General features: G+C 42.1%; 2 protein-coding genes across 3 annotated transcripts in view; one reads left to right on the forward strand and one right to left on the reverse strand.

Moving 5' to 3' along the window:
* whamm (WASP homolog associated with actin, golgi membranes and microtubules) lies at nt 1–17332 on the reverse strand. The gene is made up of 11 exons (XM_073464296.1): nt 16687–17332; nt 13797–13970; nt 13009–13159; nt 11818–11987; nt 9956–10163; nt 6663–6847; nt 5721–5807; nt 5498–5593; nt 3482–3884; nt 2682–2824; nt 1–2416 (listed from the first exon to the last, which is right to left on the reverse strand). The coding sequence occupies exons 1-11, from the start codon at nt 17260–17262 to the stop codon at nt 2261–2263; spliced, it is 2349 nt and encodes a 782-aa protein (XP_073320397.1). The 5' UTR covers nt 17263–17332; the 3' UTR covers nt 1–2260.
* Nucleotides 16655–24975, forward strand: part of LOC140994584 (fibronectin type III and SPRY domain-containing protein 2) — a 10275-nt gene continuing 1954 nt past the window's right edge. Inside the window, exons 1-13 of one of the 2 annotated variants that reach the window (XM_073464298.1) lie at nt 16655–16695; nt 17844–17946; nt 18159–18436; nt 18856–18951; nt 19169–19402; nt 19541–19563; nt 20349–20470; nt 21663–21827; nt 21913–22047; nt 22240–22393; nt 23381–23514; nt 24381–24513; nt 24608–24784. In XM_073464298.1, the coding sequence (XP_073320399.1) occupies nt 18170–18436; nt 18856–18951; nt 19169–19402; nt 19541–19563; nt 20349–20470; nt 21663–21827; nt 21913–22047; nt 22240–22393; nt 23381–23514; nt 24381–24513; nt 24608–24784 (1640 nt within the window). In that variant the 5' untranslated portion in view covers nt 16655–16695; nt 17844–17946; nt 18159–18169. Of the gene's footprint in view, nt 16696–17843; nt 17947–18034; nt 18437–18855; nt 18952–19168; nt 19403–19540; nt 19564–20348; nt 20471–21662; nt 21828–21912; nt 22048–22239; nt 22394–23380; nt 23515–24380; nt 24514–24607; nt 24785–24975 lie in introns of those variants that run through there. The other variant, XM_073464297.1, reaches the window with a different exon arrangement.

The following is a 24975-nucleotide window of genomic DNA, read 5'->3' on the forward strand; positions in this document are numbered from 1 at the left end:
ACAATCGTTGCAGCTCCAGTCATCAGTACAAAGTTCGGCCCTAAACTTCAACAATAGAGAGACACACCTGTGCATATTAATGAGAAACTGCATAATGAAAACGAAATATTGGTTATTAAATAAACACTCTTTGTAACTCATGGTATCAAAGAGGAAGTAATAACAGATCATGAATAAATTGCACCTGAATTAAGCCGAACACATTCACATGTTTTTGACAGAAAAAGAAAAACCGGGGCAGGACAGTGCTGCTGTGGCAACAATTATTCTGATAATTACTTTCTTTAAGTGTCGTTTTAATGTCAAAAGATTGGGGGAAAAGCTCATCGAAAAGCTTCACTGAGGATTCAACCATGATCAGAGACACAGCTGTGCACATTAAAGGTGTAATTTGTAGAATATGGCCAGAATTCAAAGGTAGAAGGCAGCAGATCACCAGAGTAACCAACAACTGCTGCTGGCTATCCTTGGCTGTAGCTAGCAACCATTAGCGTATTAGCTCATGGCTCTGAGACAGACAGAGGTCCGTTTTGAAGACGGGGGATACAGTACGGAGGCGATTTACAGCAGCTCAGACATGGACGATTCATTGAATGTCGAGTTTGAATAAAGTGTGTTTTATGATGAGTTAGCGAGGCATTTCGGCTCATCTTAGGCCACGTTTACATGACCACAGTCTTGCTGAAAACAGAAAAAGTTTTTCCCTTTGCATTTTAAAAACAGGCCAGTAGTTGACGGTGTAACCACGCACCTGTGCACAAACACTTTCTTCTACAGAGCGGTGAGTACAAACAAACAAGACGATGGTGAACGCACACTTGAAAATGTATAATTTTGTCTGGATGGACTGCATCTCCACTGATCACAGTAATGATGCAGCAGATCTACACTCTGCTGGAGGAGCGTTAAACTGAGAAGAGTCAGCAGCACAAACACAGTTGTTATTGTTGTCCTACCCGTACATGGCTATTTCTCTGAAAACATAATACATGTGCGTGAAGTGGGGCCATGACGCCACAGTTTTCACAGGATCTGCTTATTGCCAGTTTAAAAAGATTACACTCAGAGCAGAATGCATCAATAGCTTATTGTTTTCTGTTGAAAACGTGTCCTTGTAAACAGCTTCTTCAAGAGAAACTTGAATTCAGAAGGTGTACGGTTGTATTTTTCTGTGTGGTAAGGAACATGGATGTAACAGCATTTCATTATTTATTATGCTAACAGCTGAAACTACAGGGGGCTACCAGACCAGCACCTCTTGTGGTACAAAGAGGTATTACGAGACAGGACGGGCTGAGGCTAGCTGGTTAGCATGCTAACTTCAGTAGACATCTCTGCAACACAGTACACAGACGTCAGTACTGTTGTTTCTTCACACTCTGTTGATGATGTGAGTTTATTTTTTGAATGTTTTTAACTAAACATTCTGGCCATATTTTACAAATTGCACCTTTAATGAGGGAAATATTGTTTATTAAATCAAATGTGTAACATTCTCTACTTGTCACGTTGTTGTTATGGCATCAGAGAGGACGTAATAACAGGTCGTGTATAAATTGCACCTCAATCAAGCCGAACACATTCACACATTTCTAACATAAAGAAAAACAAAGTGCATCAAACAGCCTGAAACACAAACAATAACAGAGACTTTAAACATGTAGGCTGTAAATAATTATCACTTCAATCTTCACCTCACCTGCACAAAACTCTTCCCTCAAAACTCAGCCCGCTGTAGCCCTTGTGGGGTAAGATTTCATTTACATTCGAAATAATAGAAGTCAGCTGAGTTTACACTCAGCAGTGTGGTGAAATTAAAGTGTAGTGTAGTGTTGTTGCGTCTGCCTGCAGCACAGGCTTCCCCTGCTGTGCGACAGCCGCAGATGCCGAGTTGGGAGGAATTCAATCATTCACACACCGTACTACAGCGCTGCCGCTCGGCTTTTCTTCTCAATGAGCGCTGAAGCACGGCGCCTCGTTTCTGCTTTAGAGGGGACTCAAGTTGGATTTGAGTAGTTCTGGATGGATTACAACATCTCGGGACTATTTTGGAAAGACAAACGTGATTACTGTTCGACAACTTCAACACACTGCGATGTTTGAGGCAGAAGAGGCGTAATCCCCTTCTTCTCAGAGAGGAAGCTTTTTGGTGAAAATTTGGCAGCGACGATAAGCTGTAGCTCAAAACAGTGAAGAAAAACAGAGCAGGACTGATGTCAGAGAACATCAGTGTGTGTGTGTAAGTGTGTGTGTGTGTCTCTCAGCTGTCCCAGTCTGTACTCTGTGTCTCGTCGTCTCCTCGGTCCTCTTCGTCAGAGTCGGCTGCTACCTTCTTCATCCTCATCATGGCAGCTTTGATGCTGCGCTCCAGCTCGTTGTCTACACTGTCTGGGACCTCCCCTCGAGCAGGAACCATCTGCAGCACGAGGAGAGAAGGTTTACTGAAGTTTACTACCTTCAGTAATATCTTCAGTCACTTTGATTGAATTACTGTTTTTATTTTATAGAATTAACACCCCCCCTTTTAATTTTTAATTTCATTAATTTAAATGTTTTGTATCCTTAATATCAGACAGATGTGTTGATGTATCGTTAGATGATTGTCATGCAACATCTTGTATCGCAGAATCACTGTGTGGTGATACTGTTGCTATCACGTGTCCTTCTTGTAAACGTCTCACCTTCTTCAGGGTGACTCCCTGTCGGATGGCGGACATCAGAGTGCTCCTCGGGTCCACAGCAGGGGGCGCCGTCCTCGGAGCGGGGACCTTTCTGAGCTGAATCTGTCCACGCTGCAGCGAGGCCAACACTTCGTCCATCGTTCCTACAAAAACACAGCAATAAAGGAAAACTGACACTTTGGCAACGATGGAAGAATGAAGGGCAGAATGCATCGTTGGGTTTCAAATTCAATTTCACGAAGGAAGCTAAAAATGTTCAAAACAAAAAGCAGACTGAACGGATGCTCAATTTTAAAACGTTTTTAAAATCAGCTTCTTCTTCAACAACCTCCTTTTCGCAAAAGCTCAAAAATATGCAGCTTAGTTGGACGTTACTGTCTCTCTCCCTGGAGCAGAGAGCATCAGCAGGACCACAACTGAGGTAAACTGCCTCCTCTGGCCTCGTGGGGGAAGCTGGGAATTTAGGACAAGAACGACATGTACAGACACACACACACACACACACACACACACACACACACACACACACACACACACACACACACACAGAGACACACACACACACACACACAGAGACACACACACACACACACACACACACACACACACAGACCACACCACACACACACAAACAGACTTTTCTCTGGAACAAACAAACACGACCTTCCCTGCAGTCGGACATATTCTCCCATCTGTACTGTAATGTTCCAGTAAATGAACATCAGAATGTTTCCCCCCCGATCCAACATTTTGATGTTGATTTATTAAACACGCATCAAAAAAAACAGAATTGTTCTCACCAATATTTTGTTTGAGCATGTTCTTGGCTGGAAAAGGAGGATCCTCTTTTTCACTGAGAGGCTTAGGTGTGTCCTCAGAGGCAGGCGGCGCTTGGACAGGTGGAGGAGGGATGGCAGGGGGCAGAGGGGGAGGTGGTGGTGGAGGAGGAGGGGGAGGCGGAGGAGGAGGTGGTGCTGTAGTTGGAGGTGGCGGCGCAGCGTAGATCTGGATAGGGATGTCTTTCGGCTTCTGTTTCTTGGGTGTTTTACTGCGTCTGGGTGCAGGACGGATGGAGGAGGGCCCTTCAGAGGCCAGAGAGGGGCCGAAGCTGATGATGGACATCGGCTGGGAGTCGGGACACGGCGCTTCTGGATGACACATCCTGGACTGAGGAGTCTTCAGGATGTAGTGGCCCTGTCGCCTCTTCATGAAAAAGACGGCACATGAGGAGGAAATGGTTTTAAAAATAAGTACATCATCTTTTACTTTATGTTGTGAGAGGACGCCCACACCACAGTCAAACTGAAAGACAGAGGGAATGTGTGCACACACATCTAAAACCACAATGATGACATGAAGAGAAAATAAGTCTTGTTCGCTGAAACACACCATTACTTTGAGTAAACGTGTGGATCTCTCTGGCTTGAACATTGCTGCAAACATTTGGGATAATGTCAGTACACAACTCAACAAAATATAGAACAAAGGTCTGGTCGTTAATGCAGAATTACCACATGTAATATCTTTAAAACAGAAATAATATCACGCTGTGGAAGCCAACTACTGCATCTGGTTGATTATGACACTTTAAAATGATCTTCACTGCAGAGAAAGTTTATTATTTACATGTGACGGTTTATTTTTATAACAAGCGGCACACGCGGCTCAATCCATGTGAGAATGAAACAGCATCATATCTGTCATGGTGGTTTCTCTGCAGATTGTCAAGACTGATATAACCATTTGTTTAGAGCGCTGACATTTTAATTATATTGAAGGAATTTAAATTTTGTTTGGATGATCTGACTGGTATTATTATTTGTTCAAGTTGATTGCAGAAAGACAGCTCGACTGCTGGTTGAGCTAATTTGACTTTTAACGAGAGAGAGAGAGCTTCAAGGCAATAATGAGACAATCAAGTCAGGCAGGAATCTTCAGCTCTACCTCCGGTCTCGCCTACATTGTTTTGTCGGATCCTCTAGTCTCAATAGGAAATGCATTTGCAGCGATGACATTAGACAGTGATGCGCTGTGTGGGTTAAAACGGCCTGTTGTGATTGGTCCGTACTTCACACATGGTAGTATGAATACTGTCTTTTTCTTTTCAAGAAAAGTAAACTCTTTTTTTTGTCTTTATTGTGTATTTTAAAGGGGCACTATGTAGTTTTGGAGAAGTCATATTTACAATAATAATGGAGTAATAATACAAACTCAGAAATATTTATTATTATATTTTCCATAAGTGAACAAACAAGCTGTTCTCAGAGGACAATAAGGTCCCAGAACACTTTTTGAAGCTAGAAAGGTGGCAGGGTCCGCCACATATAAACAAAGTATAACTGTATAAACTGTGTTGTCCTTTAAGGTCAGTTTGTTTATTCAGTCATGAAAACAAAGAGAGTTTGTTTATTTAGTTTGTTTAGGCAGAAAAAAAAAAAACAGTCAATGAAGATCTTTCTCTCCTGATTAAAATGTATTCCTCAAAACTACAGAGTGCTCCTTTAAATGTTCATTTTGATTTGATGGTTTATGTTCTCCTGGTTATTTAGGATGGGCCAGTCGCCCAAGAGTTTGGGCCCATGTCTTTGATCTCCGTACTAAATGAGCAGATTTTCACAAACCTCAGCACGTTGTCAGTCCTCACACGTCCGTCATTCTGTTACAAGCTTTTTTATTTGGTTCTACAAAATAAAAAAATAAAAAACGCTGATTTTAAAGGGGTTAATTTTGAGGTGAACGACTGAATGAAGCTGAAGCCTGAAGGGGTTTTATTAACAGAGGACGGAGGCGGAGCGGAGACAATGAGAGAGCCTGACCTCTCTGAAGGATCGTAATCTGCTCAGCGTCTTCTCTCGCTGCTCGTCCACCCACTCCTTCCTCCTCTGGTCCTCCTCCTTCCTCTTCTCTCGCTTCTGCAGACGACAGAGGGAGACAGTGAGAGCTATTAGAGGGAGAAAGAAATCGGATCTGGTTTCATTTGCGGCGCCTGTCGATGCGGGAGCATCTCTGTGGTTTCGTCTCGTTGCCGTGGTGACGTACCAGGTGGACCTGATGATGCTGGTTGAAGACTACGGAGCTCTGCTTGGCCCGCAGCTGCTTCTGCTCCTGGGCCTCCATGCACTGATCCTAAAAAACACACAAACACCGGACTCAGAATTACACACTGATAACAAACTATGTACCTGAAGAGTGAAACTGCTATTGTTACGTTAGACTTGGTATCATATATCTGTTGTCACATGTGCTCCTTTTCGCACTGTTGTATGATTTCTCTAACTCTGTGATGGTGTGCTATCTCGTCTAATCTCTAACAATTACATTAAATAAACTGTTAAATAAACTGCCAACGTTATTTAAGTTAACTTAAACTAAAAACTAGAACTACTCACTCTGGAAACTAACTGAAACTAAACTGAATGGAAAACAAACATTAAAACAAGATAAAATAACTCTGGTTTGGGCAAAAATGTCCCTCAAAGTTCAGAAAATGCCAGTGAAGTGATGATGATGGATAATGAATAACAACTCTGCTAATTAAGGGAGAACTTCTTCTAATTTCACAATGTTCCTCTTTTTTTTTTTTTTTTACCGCATATTAAATATTCATGCATGTGATTCTTGTTCCCTGAAGATTACTGATGATGATCTGTGGAGCCTCTAACCAGGGGATCCTTCTCACTTTGTTCTGAGCAATAAAATGCTTTTTAATCAGACAAATGAGCACGCAGCCAGCGTCAGGAGAAAATGCCAACTGCACCAACTGTGCTTAAATGACTCTGTCAGCTAAAAATAAAATATAGTAAAACACTATTTAAAAAACTCAGCACTTTGGGACTTGCAGCAGAACGAGAGTGAGGAAAAGTATTCAAAAATCTAACTATTTCCTGTCTTTTTAATTTAACCTTCAAAGAGTACCACTAAAGATCATTTGATGGAGTAGAGAACACCTCCTGAATATAAACCAGTCGTACGCGTCCACACCTTTTTGTTGCGGAGATAAGCTCGCCGGGCACAGATGTTGCCTCTCTTGGCCTCCAAAGTCTGTAGGCGTCTTCTGAGCTGACGGACAGCTGGAGGTTCTGCTTGTTGAATACCGGTGTGGACCAAACTCTGCAGCTCCTCCGGATCCTCACACACGTCGTAGTACACCACCTCGTCCTTCAGTTCTGAAACACAAACACAGTCCAGTCACTCAAACGCCACGTTACCTTTTTTTCACCTCATACGACTCTTAAATCATGAACTGTGTATGTAAACAGGGCTGCAACTAACAACTATTTACATTAATCAGCTGACTGTTGTTACTATAAATCGATTAATCGAGCAGTTTTCAAAATATCAATGAACTGTACAAAATGCTCATCACAACATCTCAGAGCCCAAAGTGACGTAATCAAATGGCTTCTTTTGTCAAACCAACAGTCCAAAACTCAAAGACTCCTCAGTTACTTTCATAAATGACAAAAAAAAAGCCACAAATTCTCACATTTGAGATAGAGCCCGACCAATACTTTACCCTAATGACAAATATCGGTATTGGCGTACATGTTGTCTGATATGTACTGATATAAAACTGTTTTTTTAAAAGATTTCTTCACATTTGAGGGTGAAAAAATGTTTGTATATTGGAAGTTTTTGTTTCCTAATATCAGTATCAGCAGCATAAGCCCCAAAAACTGAACACTGGTCAAAAAAAAGGTGCAATATGTAAGAATTTTGGTTGAAGACATTCCAAACTTCACTAAAATGATCACCAGAATGTGAAAAATAACATATTTTATGTTGAGATTTCTATGTATTGTGTTGCAAAGCGTGTTTAGCATGCTAACCAGCTAGCTCGGGCCCGCCGCAGTCCATAGCTTCTGTGCTAGCGGTGTAAACACCAACACTTCCTCAGTGCTTCAACTCCTATTCCGGATTGCTAGCTGCACGGCTAACTGAGCTAACGGCAGCTAAAATTGGCAGCAGTTAGCGGTTACTCTGTTTAATAATTGTTCTGAATATGAACTCAACAGGTGGCAAATTCTTACATAATTACACCTTTAAGTATCAAAAGTACAAGTAAAAGTAAATTATACATATATTTACATGCATGTATATATATGTATGTAACAGCTGACTGACTGATCTTATCATGTGTCAGTTGTCTCTGCGACCACCAGAATCACGTGCACAGCGATGGGTATTTTATTTAACTTATAAATCTGAACTCTTTTGAAACGGCTCCATTTACTCAGCAGCCTCCTTTGATTTGCATTTTCTTGTGTTTTTCTCTGTCCTCCCACTTTCTTTACTGAGCAGCGACTGGAAGAGGACACCTCCCAGCTTCTTGGCTGAGGAAATAAACCTGAGAAGAGCCAAGGTAACGATACACAGCAGCCAAAGTCACCACAGACGCACACAGGTAGACGCACAGCATGTACAGACGCACCGCTTGGAAGCAAACATTGCGTCTCCGGAGGAGCAATTAAGGAAATATTTACATGAACAAAATGTTTCCCCAAAGTAAACTCAGAGCACAAGACGCTGAGTGATCAGAAAAACAGAAAGCTCTGAACATGAGAATGAAATCCAGTGCAGAAGTCCCGAAGAAATAAAATAAATATTGTGTAATGCGTCATTTTGAGTTATAGCTGACTCTGTCAGCAGGCCGCTGACTCAGCTCTGTGGTGCGTCATTATACTATAAGGTGTGTCAAGTATTTTTGAAAACACTACCAAAATTGCAAACCCTAAAAATGTCAAGATAAACACATTAACTCATTTTAAAAAGGGCCAGTTCACCAAATTAAAACTGAACAAGTAAAAAAAAGAAAAAGTAAAAATGGGTTTTCCAGCTGTGAGACACGAGGTGCATGCTGGTGCTCTGAAACAGTGGAAAATCAATGGACTTTGTCCTGCTGATTGATCCCGTGTACCAATGTTAAAGCTGTAGTGTTGTGGATGTGTTGTGTGTTTGTGTGTGTGTTCTCTAGTGAGTGATGGGTCACATCTGATTCCCCATCATCTTCACCATCACAGTCTTTTTAAGCCGGAGGACAGAGAGACACGGGTGTCGGTGGGCCAGATGGCAGCACTGTGGCACTCATGTGTTACATACTGTTAAACAGTAGGTGCTCCCTCCTGGCAGAGGAGGGTGGTTCACATGATTTATAGTCTGGTTTGAGCTTCAGTTAATGTTGGCTATTTTTCTTCTGTTGTAGAAGAGGAAGTTCGCTTTTACTTCTTGTTTAAAAGTGTAAATAAATCAGTTATATTTTGCTACAGCGTCCTGTTTGCCTCTTCTTTTACTCCAGTTATAATTTAATTTGTTACTCCCCTCAACCTCTGGCCCTTTCGGGGATGTAACAACAAACATACTCATCAGCTGGAGCTGAGGCGGTGTGCGTGACACACAGGTCATGGAGGCTGTTAAAAGCTTTAGCGCCTGATTGCCGCAATTTGCGTCAGAATCCTGAAGGCCCAAACGCACTAAAAGCATCCGACATACGTGTTTTGAAGCACAGCTATCGTTTTTAATGGCCGGACGCACACTAAAAGTGTTATGAGGCATGTCAAACTGCCTTGACACCTGTACTCCGACCTTGTTTCGATTTTGCAGCATCAAAAAGGTGAGAGAGAGCGAGGGCTGCGTCACAGCTGAGCCCAGCTCTGATGCAAATCTGTTGTCCATAAATGTGAATAAACATCAATTAATCCATTTAGAAATCATAGAAAAAAGATGCTCCTTATAACTGTGGAAGCTGCCTGAGAATATTAAAGTTTTCTTTGTATCAAAATAGTCCAGTGATAGTTGTCTGTACATCCACAGGTACATTTCAAACAGGAACTGCTCATAGATAATTCGGGATGCTTTTAATGGTGCCAATTAAATAAAAATGGAACTACATTTGTGTTCAGGAACAGGGATCAAGTGGTGGCTAAGGTGACCTGACTGTTAAGGAAATATTGGTATTTATTACAGGTCTCTCATAGCGCAAAGTATTACCTTGTTCAAAAGTATTTTTGAGGTCATTCACTTCATCACTGCATCAATTTAAATGCTGTTATATCATACATTCAGGCAGAGATGGCATTTTGATTCTCACGGTGCGAGACAACCTTGAGCCTTTTCTCTCTGCTTGAGAGTTTTATGGTGGAGTGTACGAGGACATCACATTCCTCCACAGTGATTCAATTTCTCTCAAAAAGTGGTTTAAAATCTCCTCTCCCTCCATGAATCAGAAGAAAGCCTCCACATGGTCACCACACTGCTACTTGTCATGTGTACTCTACCTTTAATCTGCCGTCGCAGGCTGTCTATCTGAGCCACCAGCAGCTGCTCCTCGTTCTTCAGGATCTCAAACTTTGTGTCGTACAGATCCAGTTGGGTCTCGTAGAACTGCAGCTCCAGCTGGTCCACCGTGTCCTGCTGCTGGCCGACCGCAGACGGAGACATGGAATCGGTTCTGTGGCCTTTGACTCTGTCGGACAGGCCGCCCAACTGCACCACAACAACAAAAACATGTCAAGTAAAGGATCAGACTTGTGGCTGTGCATGTTACAGCCTATTAAACACATACATACACATTTTCATTGTCAATTAATCTGTTTATTATTTCCTAAAGTATCTGATCAGTTGTTTGGTCTAAAAATGTCAGTGTTTCCCAAAGCCCAAGATGATGTCCTCAAATGAGAGGCTGAAATCAGAGAAGTTTGACTGTGCATAGTTATTAAGCATATGTGATTCAGCTGCTGAAATGTTTTGTGGACTATAAACCTTCACCCCACTGTCCATCGGCATGAGGATGAGTAGATAATGACTGAATTTTCCTTTCTGGGTGACCTGTTCCTTTAAAGACAGGTCACTTCTTTTGGGCTTGTTTCTGTAGAGCTGGTTGCTTGTTTCCCTCATGAGATCTGGCAACACTGCCACCAATGACCCCCAAATATGTGCACCTGAGTCTCCCACAAACCGAGGGAAAACACTTCACTCTGTAATTAACCACAACTCACAGAGACATGACACTCTGAACACTGATCTCTCTCAGGGAGAAGTTTAGGCAGCTGCGAGCAGGGACTTTTTTTTTTTTTTTAAGACTCTTCTTATTGTCTTCAAAGACACCTTCGATAGACACCAAAGAGTCGGCTGTGAGACTGAAACCAATTTATTCAAGTTTAAAAACTCTACGGTTTGATTTCCACACTGTGATGAAATGAGCTGAAACCAGCAGCGACCTGTAAGTACAGACAAAAGAGTTAAGTATGCTTGATATGCAGTCTGTGAGCTGACGCATTCAAAGCATGCGTGTGTCCTTAAATGCTTCGAATTACGTAAATACATACGCTGCCATAAATACTCAGGAGCCATGAAGACTGAATTGACTTCAGATCATTTACAGCTAATATGTACATACACGCACATTAAATGTAACGGCGTCATGCTGGGACATCTGCAGGCTCACTCAAAAGAGCCACCGTTTTGTTGCCACCAGCGCAAGGTATTGCGTAGGTGTAGCTTACTGATCTCATTATAAACACTCACACACAGCTGTCTCTGTAACGGCTCATGTTGATTTCACAGTGGTAGACACCGCCAGCATTCCTGATGCCTGATTTTTAAAGAGCTTAATCGGATGAATAATGCAGCCACATGAAGGTGAAGGTGCTGAAGGTGTTGTCTTTTCTCTTCCAAAAAGCTCAGATGCACAGCACGATGCCCTTCAGCAGGAAGCTAGCAAGCAAGTCGCTGCAGATTTCCCCCAAAATACCGTGATCCTCCTGTACTCACAGATATGCATGTAGCAGGCACGTTTTGAGAATGTACATACACACTCACTTATTCATGCATGCAGGTTTTGGGGGTGTATCGAGGGGATTCTCTGTGTTTTTAGAGACGCTTTATAAATAGATCAAAGCACTATGGCAGCCAGAGATTCACATCAGACTGGAATACCAAGTGAAAGATAAAATAGAGCAAGTAGGCACCGTGTCACATCTCTACAGACTGACAACCACTACAAAAGCAGTGCCGGTCTTGGCGCTGGAAGAGATGATTGGAATGACAACTAAAGCCTTACAACTGTGTCAGCGCACCACAATGGAAAGTGTTGACTATCTACAGAAACACTAGGAAAGCTTTACTGTTAAACACATACTTTTTCTCTGATGCCGTCTTTCTTGCGGCTGAGGCACATCTCTGTAGTTCTCATGTGCTGCAGGGTTTCTTTGGCCAACAGGAAGCGAAGTTTCTCAAGTCGGGGAGCCGCAGACGCCCAGGCAGCAGCTCCGAAACGACACTTATCCTCCTCCATCTGCTTTAACACACCTGAACGCGCACACAAAGGGTCTGTCATCACAAACACATTAACAAATAACCAATAAATGTTAGCAGCAGATGTTTGTGAACACACTGTCTGTTTAACTTAACCGTTGGACCAGTGACCTCAATTGTTGTTGTGTAAAAAACACTGTGTCCGTTTGTCCCAGTGATAAACGTGTTTATTTCTTCATACAGAGCGGGGAAGTGATCCTATTACAAATGTCAACCGAGATGCATGTTAATGCAGGCATGAACTGAGCTGTCCACTTGTGATCGGATCACTCAGGACGGATGTTAACACCAGGTCTGAATTCCCTCTTTGTCATTCTCTAACTGGCCACTTGCACTTCTTTTTCAGAACAATCTTTCAGCCAACAGGCCTCCGTGTGTTACTTTTTAATAAATGGACAGTTTACAGGCATATACTGGTACTGTAGCTACAATTACCAGCCATACAGACTTTTTGGAGCGAATGCTTCCGTACAAAATCTTTCTGGATGCAGTTAAAGGTGGTAATCTACACCCACGTACAAGATGGCTGCCAAACAAATCCTATTTAAATGAAGAACGAGGAGAAATATCCCTCCTGATTCCCTCGACAAGACATTCAATTTTTCTAATTGTAAAATTGTATTTCAAAGTATTAGAAAAATGTGTTTTTTTAACATTAAAAGAAGAAAATATTTCCTAAAAAAATATGAACCTGAAAATGATAATATAATATGGATAATTTAAGACTTTAGTTTATCCCACAGCTTAATTATCTGGTTTATTATTCTTTTTATTGATGTGTGTATTTGAAGTGGTCCCTAACATTTCCATTTCCTTTGAGATTCATATGATATTGTGTATTTTGAATATTTGAATATTAGGGAAACTATATGATATATACTATATACATCTGCAGATGCAATCCAACTTGTGACTCTCCTGCACTTCATTTCCTGTGTGCTGAGGAATGACACATGAAAGTCATTCATTAATTCAGCCACACACAAATAAGAGAAATAAACACATCATCTTATACCAGCCAGAGCCTTTGAAGTCTGTGCAAAGTAGGTGACAGTGATGTCCTGAATCGAGGCGACTGCGTCTTCTGCTTTCGTTCTCCACTCCTCAGCCTCCTTCTCCAGAGCGGCAATTCTCTTAGGACCCAAGTCCTCAAACTCCAAAGACTTCTGCAGAGAAACACAGGAAGCAAAAACAGTGGACGGCTTTAATGCAGACTTAGAACAGACACTTAACCCATATACATATAAATTCGTCCTTGAATCAAAGTTATTACAGTGAGAAAATAACATTTTTGCTCTAATGAAACATAACTATATTAAATTGTGCTGATCACTCCACCACCATGTCTGTGTTTGTGTCATGTGTTTATCAGCTCTTGATGTCATGACGTACTCGGGCTAAGGTAACTAAATCCTTGAATCCCTCTACCACACTAATTGGCAGATTATATCTCCTGCAACCAGCGCGCACACTTTCTAAGTTTAAACTTCTGTTTAAATGTCAGGGAAATTAGTTATTAGGAACATCCCTAGTGGTTACAGTCACACTGATGGTGGGAGGTGTGATGCATGAGCATATTATTATAAGAAAGGTCATCATGTTTGAAATATGCTCTGGGGCTATAAATGTGTATTTGCATTCAATTTGTCTCAATCTGTATTAAATGTATCTGTACATTTTAATGGAGAAGAGAATATATTACAGAGGATGCAGTTAGGGATTTGTTTTGGTGTCTTTACTGTTCGTAATAATTTACCACATCCTAAAGAATCCACAAGCTGCTCAATATAAGTGTGTATTTACCAGGATCTCCATCTTGTAGAGGCAGGCCAGCTCTCTCATGTCCCTGAACGGTTGTAGCAGGTACTGGAAGAAGGTGGTGGCCACAGTGACCAGGTCCTGGTACGCCTCGTCCTCTTCCTCGTAGATGCTGAGCAGCGCAACCATTCGGTCTGTACTGCTGTGGGTCTGCAGCAGCTGTAAATATGGAGGACATAAACACCTTTACCTGGGTTTATAACAGCCTCGTCTTTGCTCTGTATTATTTACTTCTAGTCTCAAATCTGAGCACACCAACATAATAGTAGATAATTGTCCTATGAGAACACAAACTGATGAACAGCTCAATCATTAACTGAAATGCTAAATCTAAATTAGATATATATATATATACATATATATATATAGCTTTACAATATGATTCCCTACTGTCTCTGTGTATCTGAGGTAGGTATGCAACGATATATCAGCTGAACATCGGTATCAGCCGATATTCACCGATCTGTTGTGTCTTTATCAGTTTTGCGCTGACACATTCATGAGCTACTGACCCCTGCCATCAGTTTGGAAGGATATGTAAGTACTAAAAAACTTAGTAGTAGGTGGTTGTATAGCAACTAAAAATAGCGTGATAAAGGGCTGAGTGACTTTAAAACAGTCAGTTATTTCCTTCATAATGAAGAATTCTCTGTTTCCTTGGCACAAAAGGAGAAGTAAAGAACAACAAAAACAAAAATGGATATAGGAAAAATTGCTATTTTAAACATCTGTATCGGCCCAGAATGTCACAATCAGTGCTTCCCTAATTTGATGGAAACAATATGAGGTTTAATCCTAAAACATAACACAAATTAAATTTGCTATGATGTTAATAAAAAGGTGCTATTAACTGCATCACTATTGTATTGGATTGCATTAGATGGTACTGACACTCACAGTATTCCTGATTCTCACATCTCTGGGCTTTCAATGTTCCCTTGTTCTCTCACCATATTATTAACAAGCACATCGAGGTCAAGTTATGATTTCTGTGTGCAAATCCCTTTAATTCAGATGTGTGTTAAAGGGCAGGCAAAACAAACGTCAGTGTTGGTGGTGCTGCAAGATCCAGAGCTCCGACTGTGATACACGATAGGCAAAGCTCTGCTGAGTCATAGCAGGCCTGTTTTCAGACATGCAACACCACCGTGTGCTGCTAGTCCTCACCGTACAATTCTGTGTTGATGTGGATGTTTTTAAATGACAATCTGGCTGAGAGTCTATGGCAATGACTATGTTGTTTAGTTATTGGTATTTATTTTATACTTTGCTGTTACTGAATCCCCGTTTGTGCCGGGGACACAGAGAAATCTTTATCATAAAAAATAAATAACTGAACTGTTTAAAAGTCATTCAGCCCTTCCTTACACTATCTTTAAAAGAGCACACATTAGATCATGCTAATCTATGACTTTCTTTCATATAAAAAAAAGATATTTTCTTTTGAAAAGTAATAAAAAAAGATAAAAATCACAATAAATCTGCTCATATTGACAACTGCAGTTATGAGAAAGGAGAGTTGGTTCTGGTTCAGTTAACGAGACAACGTCACTAACGAGACTGTTGGCTGTGAAGTCTGCCACAATACGAGTTCAATTCGATTCCATACAGGCGCCTGCGATCGATATGAGATATCATCTGCCCATTCAACACAATCAGTTACATTTATATCGACTCACAAAAAGCAACTAAAATATGATTTGACAATTTTATTTAACTCTTCAGTGGAAATATTATTTTATCAATGGTTCCAGACATTCAAATGGAAAACATTTGTTGTTTTAAAAAGGAGTTTGGAGGGAAACGGTGACAGACGAGCCATGGGAATTTCAAAATAAAGGCGATGATGGCGATAACCCCTAATAATTACATACTGTCACAGTCTTATATTTCATTAGTTTTATGACAAACTGCGACTTTAATGACTTGGAAAATTATCTTTTACATCGACAAACATGGGATCAAAGATTTATTTGTCTCTCTACGTTACGACCATATACCCCTTTTCCACTGGTCAAAAATCCCACTTAAACCCGCTAAGATCAGGCTTTTTTGTGCAATGGGAATGTGTAAACTCTGCGTTTACACCCGAATCAACTGACTCTGCAGTAGACGCAGGTTTTTATCACCTCGGCTCGGCTTTGATCAAAATGTAAGACCCAAGTGAACAGGCTAAATTGCGCCGCGCGAAGTGATGACATGTTATCAACACCCGTTGGTGGCGCGTAAATAAAGAAGGAATTTGTGATGCGGTCTATTAAGGACGTTTTAATACTGGACTTTCACGTTCATTCCTATGAAAGCTGCTCAGTGATGCTTTGAAGACAAAAAAGCTCAACTTCCTGGCTACGAAAATACCTGGATCGCCAACCGAGCCGGCTAACTTCCAGTTTCGCACCCGGCTAACTTGAAGGGGGATAAAATAATTTAATTGTGCAGCTCTTCTAGACTTTCTAAATGTTATTGGACCGAATGGCTCAAATTATGACAGTGAAGCGAGCCATGTCTCGGGGGTTGTGACGCTCAAAGGAATTTATCCACCGTTTTACAGACGCCTCTTTCACAATGGGTCTGTTGTTGTTGTCTCTTCTGTTACAACTGTTTCCAGCGCATTCGTGACGTGAAACATGACGTCAGTGACGTACAACGTAACGATGCAGATATAAATCACAGACGGGAAGTGGGAATGGGGTCAATAGGCGATTTTTAGCGTTTATAAAACCCGTGTAGACCCGATAATTCTGGTGGCAAAGCGGTAATGCATAGTTTTTGCTAGATTCAGTCCTATGGGGGCAACCGGACGGGGCGTGGCTTCGTCTCTATGTCGGTATCGGCCCCACAACTCGCCCATCGGTCGGTCCAGCGCCCTCCTCACCTGTCGCAGGTGACCTTTGGCCCTCGACATCTCCTCCTGCATGGTCTTCCTTTTGAACTCCTGCAGGTTTTCAAAGTACTCCTCCACGTCCCGCTCATCCTGCGTGAACAAAGTGTCGAGGACGATCTTCCGCCCGCAGATGTCGATGGCCGTGCTGAAGTATTTCTCGAGTTTCCTACACGGGGCGTCGAAGTCTCTCTCGTCGTCGTCGTCTTCCGGACCCGACCTGCGATTCAGGAAGAGCAAGTCCCAAATGTTGCCGTCCTCGAACTCGGACAGATCCGGGAAGCAGGCTCCCAAGATGTCCGCCACGCACGTAAACTGCCGGTGGACGTGTTTCAGGTCGCTGACGGAGAAGAGTCCGGCCCAGCTCACCTGAGAGTCGACGGCCACTTCGGCTTTGCGTTTCTGCCGCTGTAACGTCCGGTTGTGGCAGGTGACGGCGAACTTGCACTCGATGACGTTCCACTGGACGATGAAGCCGAGCTTGAACGCCTCCGTCTCCTCGAATATGTTGCTCTTGATGGCCACCCAGCCCTCCAGACTGTCCAGCCGCTCGCACTCGACGTTATTCATCTTAAAAAGAGACGTTTCTCTTCGGCCTCCGACGAGCTGCTGGCTCTGTTTACAACGTCCGCCATTTGCGTGACGTAAGATGCCTTCACGCGCCTTAGAAACATCCAGACGTTTCGAAACGCCCGACGGTTAACGGATTCACGTACTGTTAAAACTCGTTTTTTTAAATCACATTCACCGAGAATAATTGTTGAATTAGAGACGCCTTGTTGTTTTCCGCACAATATTCATCTAAGATATCAAGCACAACATCATTTTTTATACTAATGGCACGCGATTTCTTCGCATCAATAATCACGCTCGCAGTTTACGGGGGCGCAGTGAACGCACCATGATATGCCTGGCATTGTATTCAACTTTGACCTTTGAGTCACGTGTTCGGGGATTTCCACCTCCTGACATCAAAGCATTGAGTTATACTGAAGCTGAACTGGCACTAATTAACAAGTTTTATAAGTGTTAATAAAACTGAAGCCTCTCAGTAGTCTAAACTGTGTGTTTTATTCAATAAACAACTAACTTCCTGTATGGATGTGTGACATGCCTGGGAGCAATCTGAGTCCCCTCTATTTTCGTCTCAGTTTCTGGGTGAGGGCTGGACTGCTTACAGAGCTGGCTTGTCAGACGCCACTGTTGCTCTGAAATGGCTGCTTAGAAGAGACAGTTTTCTACTCAATTATCCAGGTAAATTATCCACAAGCTGCTCATTCATTGATTAGTAATTTTTGATTAACAGATTCTGCACGGGCAAGCTTCTTGTTTCAAGTATGAAGTGAGGTTTTGAGATTTAATAATCTGCCGTGTTAATTTTTGTTGAGTTAATGTTCGATGCAGGATTTCTTTGGGAAATTATTCTTTTACAATCTTAATGGATTGTGAACCCGTCCTCCCTACAGTGGCTCTCCTGATGGATCTGTATGAGGTCAGAGGAGGCAGACTGGATGTGATTTCAGAGGAAGCTGAGCACCAGTTGAGCAGAGATTCGACCACCATGGAGCACTACAATGTGGTTCCAGACAGAGGAGGGAGGGCGACCCGGGACGTTTCCACCTTCCAGAGGTTCTCTGTGGACACCAACGAGTCCCTTCACTTTGAGCCATGTGAGGACAGCTCTCCATCTCCCACCGGGGCCGAAGATGGACACGACGATGTGTTTAAAGAGGAAGAAACTGAGGTGGGAACGCTAACACAGCTTTGACACATGATACTTTCTTATTTTAATTTGATTTAAATCGCATTTTGAGGAAAGTTTGGTGAAAATAGCAGCATAAATACAGAACCAGCACCTTAAGAAATGTGAGGAAAAGCAGCCAAATTCGTATTATTGTTAAGCGTTAAAACACTCACAGTCCTTCATTCATTTCCCTCAAAAATGCCGGTGACATTACACTTCAGCAGTGTGGACTGACATTTATCATTTCAAAAATCTTTGTAGCAAATTCCCAGAAGATGGAGCTGTCCACATGAAAGATTTCTTACCATGAGCAGGAAGTCCAGACAGCACAGGCTGAAAAATAAGTTGATGCTACAGTACAGGTTTGAATTAAAAACACAACGGGCAGAAATATGACACGACTTTCAATTGTTTTTCAGCTTGAAATCGACTCGGTAAGAAATCAGTTGCAAGGGAAGGTTGCTGAGATGGAGAGCTTTGCAGGACATCTGGAGGAAATCTTTCTCACCGTGGAGGTAAAACGTCACATTCACAAGACTTTTAGTTCAGAGTTTCTGACATTGATTTATTATTTTACAGATGTGTGAGCATTTGGGGACATCTCTCTATAATTATTGTGTTTTTGGACTCAAGACAGGAATAAAATTCAAGATGTCAGATATCAATTTTGTTACTGGAAAGTTCCCGTGTCCCCTTTGTTTAATGCACGTCTCTGTCCGTCACCATGTGCAGGAGAACTTTGGCCGTCAGGAGCAGCACCTGGAGCAGCACTACAACGACGTGCTGCAGACGTTGTCTCAGCGATACGACGAGAGGGCGGCCGGGCTGGAGGAGGAGAAGAAGGGCAAGCTGGAGGCCCTGTACAACCAGCTGCTGTCCTGCGGTCAGGCCATCGACGCCTCCAAGGACCTCATTGAGACGGCCCAGGAGGTCCACCGCATCCAAGACAAGAGGCTTTTCCTGAAGGTGGCCCAGCCTGAGTCGTTGTGTGTTTTTTCAGTTGAATGTGCAGATTCTGCTGTCACAGTCCTGATATTTTGATTCACATTTCTACATTCATTCACTTTGTTGCTGATTTCCTTACTTTGACCTTTTTATCGACAGACAGTCATGCCCACCATTAACAGGTAATTATGATGCTGCTCAGTGAGTACCCGGCATGGTGTGACGCTGGCAGTGACTGCAGCGTGATTTCAAAAGACTTAGCAGTAATGGCTCACGGCTGATGTTGTGTTTCCAGGTGTTTTTTGCTTTTAGCTTCAGACTAATTCACTAGATCAGTGTTGTAAAAAATAGCCAAAATTCATACTTGTGTATTAATTGTGTTTGTGTTAGAATATTACTTCAGTGACAGTGACGGTAACAGTCTAAATGTAACTGAAATTAATGTACTTAAGCATCAAAATTACAAGTAAAGGTAAAATCATACATATATTTACATGCATGTATAAACTCGACTGATTATTGGCCAATATTCAGCATTTTGTGGGGAATTGGAGTCAATGTTTTTGTTTTAATATTTGATTGAAGATAAATTAACTAATTTAAGCTCTGATGCAACATGTAATCTGCAAAGTAACTAGTAACTTAAGTTGTAAAATAAATGTAATGGAGTAAAAAGTACAATATTTGGTGTGGAGTGAAAGTATAATGTAGCAGAAAATAGAAATACTCAAAGTACAAGTCCCTCAAAGTTGTACTCGGGTACAGTACTTGAATAAATGTACTTAGTTACATTCCATCACTGCTATTCAGATCGTTTACTAAAGTAAAAGTACTAATACTGCATTGTGATAATACTCCACGACAAGTAAAAGTCCTGCACTCAAAACCTTACTTAAGTAAAAACGTACTGTTTAATCTGAATGCTAAATCTCTGTTCTCGTTTCTTTTTGTTTTTCTACCGCACCAGGATCGAGGATTTTGCCAAAGACGAGATCGACTTCACGTTGGCTACGACTCTTGAGTTTAACTCGCCGCCCGCTGACCTGTCAGATGTCAAAACCATGATGGACTCCATCAACGTTGTTCCAGGTCTGATGTATAAAAACACACGTCTGTGTCAGTCGGTACATCGATGAGGGACGCTGACACATCGTGCTCTCGGACAGCTGAGACTGTCTATAATTACAACATAGAGGAGGTGGTTGCACAGAGAGAATTAACTAGGAATTTACTAGCTTTGTGTTTGGGTGTGTCAGTGATCAGCTGATATTCTGATCAATCAGAGTAAATTCAACCACCTCAAACGTTCAAAAGTGTTGAACGAAGCTGGAATCCACAGAACCAGAAACACAAAAATTGTTCCCAATATTCAGAAACACAGATCCAATAAATGAATGAATTAAAATTAAAGTTGGAGAGAAGAACATGCACACAGCGCCGTTAACACCCATCAAATGATTAAAAGACTGTTCAACAGGGAGAGAGCATTTAGAAATGTGTAACAATATTAACTGATGTTAGCAACAAAGAGAGAGACTGTGAAGATGATGATGATGATGATGATGATCCTCATTAAGCACAGGCCCACATGAAGATAAGAGATCCAAGAGTCTAGACACTGGTGATGGAGGCTCAAAGCCAGCAGGTGCATGATGAAAACTATCGGCTGGATCTGAGGACTGATTTGACCTGAAGAGCTTCAGGCAGAGAGATCATCACTCAGATACTCTGACAGCATGTGAGGAAGATTAGAGCCAGAGGGAACAAACGAAATTCACCCGGAGAGAAAAATATACATATTGCTTTTTATTTAAAACGGCTCATGAACGGTTAGCTTAGCACTTTTGATGGTACGACTTAAACGATAAAAATATCTAGGTTAATGTTCGTTTCTGCAAACCATAGATGTGTTTGAATGTTTCTTAATGTCGCAACTTTAGGTTTATTTATGTTCAGTTTTCACTGTTTAAGTTGACCTGTTTAAGTTTCAAGATCTTTTACATGCACAAGAACGTATATAAAATAAAATAAACGAAAAAGCACAATATTAAAGGTGGTTTTGTGCTTACAAATATTGAAACGCTGTCTTGAACAGTGGTCTCTTGCTTGGCAACCATCTCGCGAAGCTGTCACGACCTCACCGTCCCCTCTACCTCCTCACGTGAAAGTCAGCTCATGAACATGTACTCTGAATGTGTTATGATACGTGATAAATGTACAAAATCAATGTGGTTTTGCAGAAACATTTTATCGTGCCGATGTTTCTCCAATATATCAACAGCTCCATCTGCCCCAGTCATCAACCCCCAGATGCCCAACTCTGCCACCCAGACGTCGCTGCGTGTGTGCTGGAGCTTGTTCTCCGACGACACGGTGGAGTACTACGAGCTCTACTACAGACCGGTGCTGGAGGACACACCGGCAGACAGCACCTGTGCGCCGCACGGTATAACACAACGACGACACATCTGCTGACGTGGGAATCTTCTGATTTCTCTCAGCCTCGTTTTAAATCTGTGCTCGCTTTTCAGTCAGCAACGTGAAAGTGAAGGAGACCCACTGCACCGTGACGGACCTGCTGCCCAACGCTCAGTACGAGCTGTGGGTGACTGCCACCAACACCACCGGCATCAGCCCAGCTAGCGAGAAGGCCTTATACATGACAGGTAATAAATGTCTCCTCCAGCTCCGGCAGAACTCATCACACTTCTGACAGCTGAAATAATTGTTCTGTTGTTCTGGGATGTTCCCTTAAAATCACTTTCCAATGTATTTTCCCTTTTTTGTTATCTCTCCAGCCTCAGGTGATTGATGTTCGAGAGAATAAAGTCTCATTTTTTGTTGTTTCCTCTCTGTAGTGCCGTCGCCTCCAGTCATCAAGCAGAGGGAGTGTACCAGCTGCCCCGAGGCTGCTCTGATCCGCTGGGAGTCAGGAAACACCAACCCTGTGGACTCCTACACTGTGGAGCTCAATGAGATGGGTACCGACGGCACACAGAGCGGCGTCACCGAGTAAGAGCTGGTTTATTAAAGGGAAGGTTCACCCAAAAATGGAAATTCAGTCATTATCTCCTCCGTGCTGATGGAAAGTCGGGCGAAGCTTCTTAGTCGACAAAACATTTCTGGAGCGTCGCAGCAAAACAACATTACAGTATTCTCCTAAATAACTGAAGTAAATGGTGACTTCACCAACAGAAGCTCCTCTCTCCCACAGAAAACACTGCTCCTCAAACGCCTCGTCAGTTGTCCTGCCTTAAATAATGACTGAATTTTCATTTATGGGTGAACTTTTCCTTTAACATACACCTACAGAAACATTCAGCATAGCTCAAGATTTTTTTGTGCTTTCCTTGAAGTTCAAGTTCACACACACACACACACACACACACACACACAGATAAAGTTAAAATAGCTCACTTAAAGGCAGGAACGCTCCACAGGGCACACAGAGCTCCAAAGATGCACTACCCCTACGATATCTGTCTTCTCCGGCCTGTCCTTTTAATACCCCTTTTGCTTCAATACATCCATAAACAAGCCTGTGTTAGTAGTGCTTGCCTGGGATTTTTCGGGTCCCATGGTTATAGAGCTGCTGAATCAAGACACACTCTGTCCTAGAAAATCTATTCTTAGCTTCAGCTCCTGCAGCACTGTTAGCCTCAGCTAGAATACTGTCCTCGCATTTGGGGTCAGTTTCATTTTTTTTTTTACATCTGGTCACTTTCGAGAACAGTCAAACCATTTATTTGAATATTTTCTGTGTTTTTTTTGCACAGAGAGGCCGAAACTCTTGTTAACTGAAATGGGTCCATGATCCAAATACGTCAAAGTTCCTGTTTTAGCACCCCGTTTATCCACCTCGTGTTTCAGAAGTTTGTGACACAAGGTTTTTATTTCCAGGCTTTACACTCTGGTGGAGGTATGGAAATAAAGCTGTCATCGTTGTGTATTTAAAAAGGAAGTGATATCAGCCGTCTGTCTCGTTGGTTAATCCCCCAGGTCTGTTGTAGCCGTGCCCACCTGTCAGTGTGTGATCCAGCTGAAGACGGGACGGCGTTACCTCATCTCTGTGAGAGCGGTGAACATCGGCGGGCCCAGCGACAGGAGCGAAGTACTAACCGTCTCCACAACAGGTGAGATGCCTGTTCAAGGTACTTTGGGCCGGCGGTGGAAGAAGTGATCAGCCTGCTAATCGAAGGTCTATGAGCAGAGGGTGTTGTGTGCTCACAGATTGTAAAGCCTTTAATTTGAGATTCTGGGCTGTTTAAATAAAAATTGACTTGATTTAAGTTAAAGTTAACTAAAATTTCAGCACTCATGTATCTGCTTGCCATTTTTTTTGTCTGTTAAATGCAATTTTAATGTCTTTTAATTGCATTTCTGTCTCTGTGAAGCACTTTGAATTGCCTTATGATGCTATATATGAACTTGCCTTGCCAAGGCCCAACAGTCTCCTTTACCCACATCAGATTGTACTAACTCATTGACACCAGCCACCTAAATACACGATTTTGTTTTAATCAACATCCATGCATTATTCCCTGAGAAATTAATAAAAAAAAGGTGAAATACCAAAGACATCTTGCAATGTTAAGAAGGTGAGAAAATAATTCCTGGAGCCTTCCCTTCATCTGGATCAGCAAAAAGTAACTGAGCCGAGAATCATCCTCCGTCCAAGTTTAGTGGAAATCTGTTCAGTAGTTTTTGTTTAATCCTGCTGACAAACAGACTCGGGTGGAAAACATGAAACTTCTTGGTGGAGGTAATACATTTATTTTTAATTGTGCTACTTTGGCTCTGATGCAGCATGTAATCTGCAAAGTAACTAGTAACTAAATTATCAAATAAATAAAATCTAAGTACACTATTCCAATAAGTGGAAGAATAAAGAAGCAGAAGTGAAGACGCTAAAGTACAAGTACCTCAAAATTGTATCTAAGCACAGTACTTGAGTAAATAATGTAGTACTGATGACTACAATATTTGCTCACCTGTGCAGGTACATTCTTCTACCTGCTGGAGGACACAGCCCATCCATGTCTGTCCATCTCTGAAGATGGCTTCACCATCTTTTATGGAGATGAGGAGCTGCCGATCAGCGCCATGGCTTTAGACGACAACACCTTCGCCAGGTGAAGTACACAGTGAATACAGCAGACAGTGAGAACTTTTAAAATGATAATACGTGTAAAGATGTGTAAAATAATAGTGAGTGTGTGTGTACAGATGTGTGGCCGTCCTGGGGGATCTGATTCCAGTGCGAGGCAGACATTACTGGGAGGTCGAGGTGGACGATGGGACAGAATTCAGGATCGGAGTTGCGTATGAGGACACGGAGAGGAACTCGTACCTCGGAGCCAACAGTACCTCCTGGTGCATGAGACACATTCTCACCCCATCCAGGTACAGCTCACCACACAGCATTACTGTGCCAATTATTAAGATCTGTTTGGAGTCTCAGCTGTAAAACTGCGAAACATAATTAATTTTCAGTCCAAGTCCCCCTCCAGTCAAAAACATGTTTTTCTTCTTGTTCCTACTGTTGAACTTCACTGAAATAGAAATCAAAAGATGGATGAATGAAAGCAGATAAG

This window comes from Pagrus major, chromosome 4, assembly GCF_040436345.1.
Source record: "Pagrus major chromosome 4, Pma_NU_1.0".
In the NCBI taxonomy this organism is placed as follows: Eukaryota; Metazoa; Chordata; class Actinopteri; order Spariformes; family Sparidae; genus Pagrus; species Pagrus major.

What these genes read in the sequence shown, in the direction of transcription:
- whamm (XM_073464296.1), bottom strand. Translation starts at nt 17,262, where the DNA reads ATGAATAACGTCGAGTGCGAGCGGCTGGACAGTCTGGAGGGCTGGGTG. An exon ending in CCAAAGGTCACCTGCGACAG is followed by an intron (nt 13,971 to 16,686) that starts GTGAGGAGGGCG and finishes CCATATTTACAG; the next exon opens with CTGCTGCAGACCCACAGCAG. An exon ending in CATGCTCAAACAAAATATTG is followed by an intron (nt 2,825 to 3,481) that starts GTGAGAACAATT and finishes GTGTTTTTGTAG; the next exon opens with GAACGATGGACGAAGTGTTG.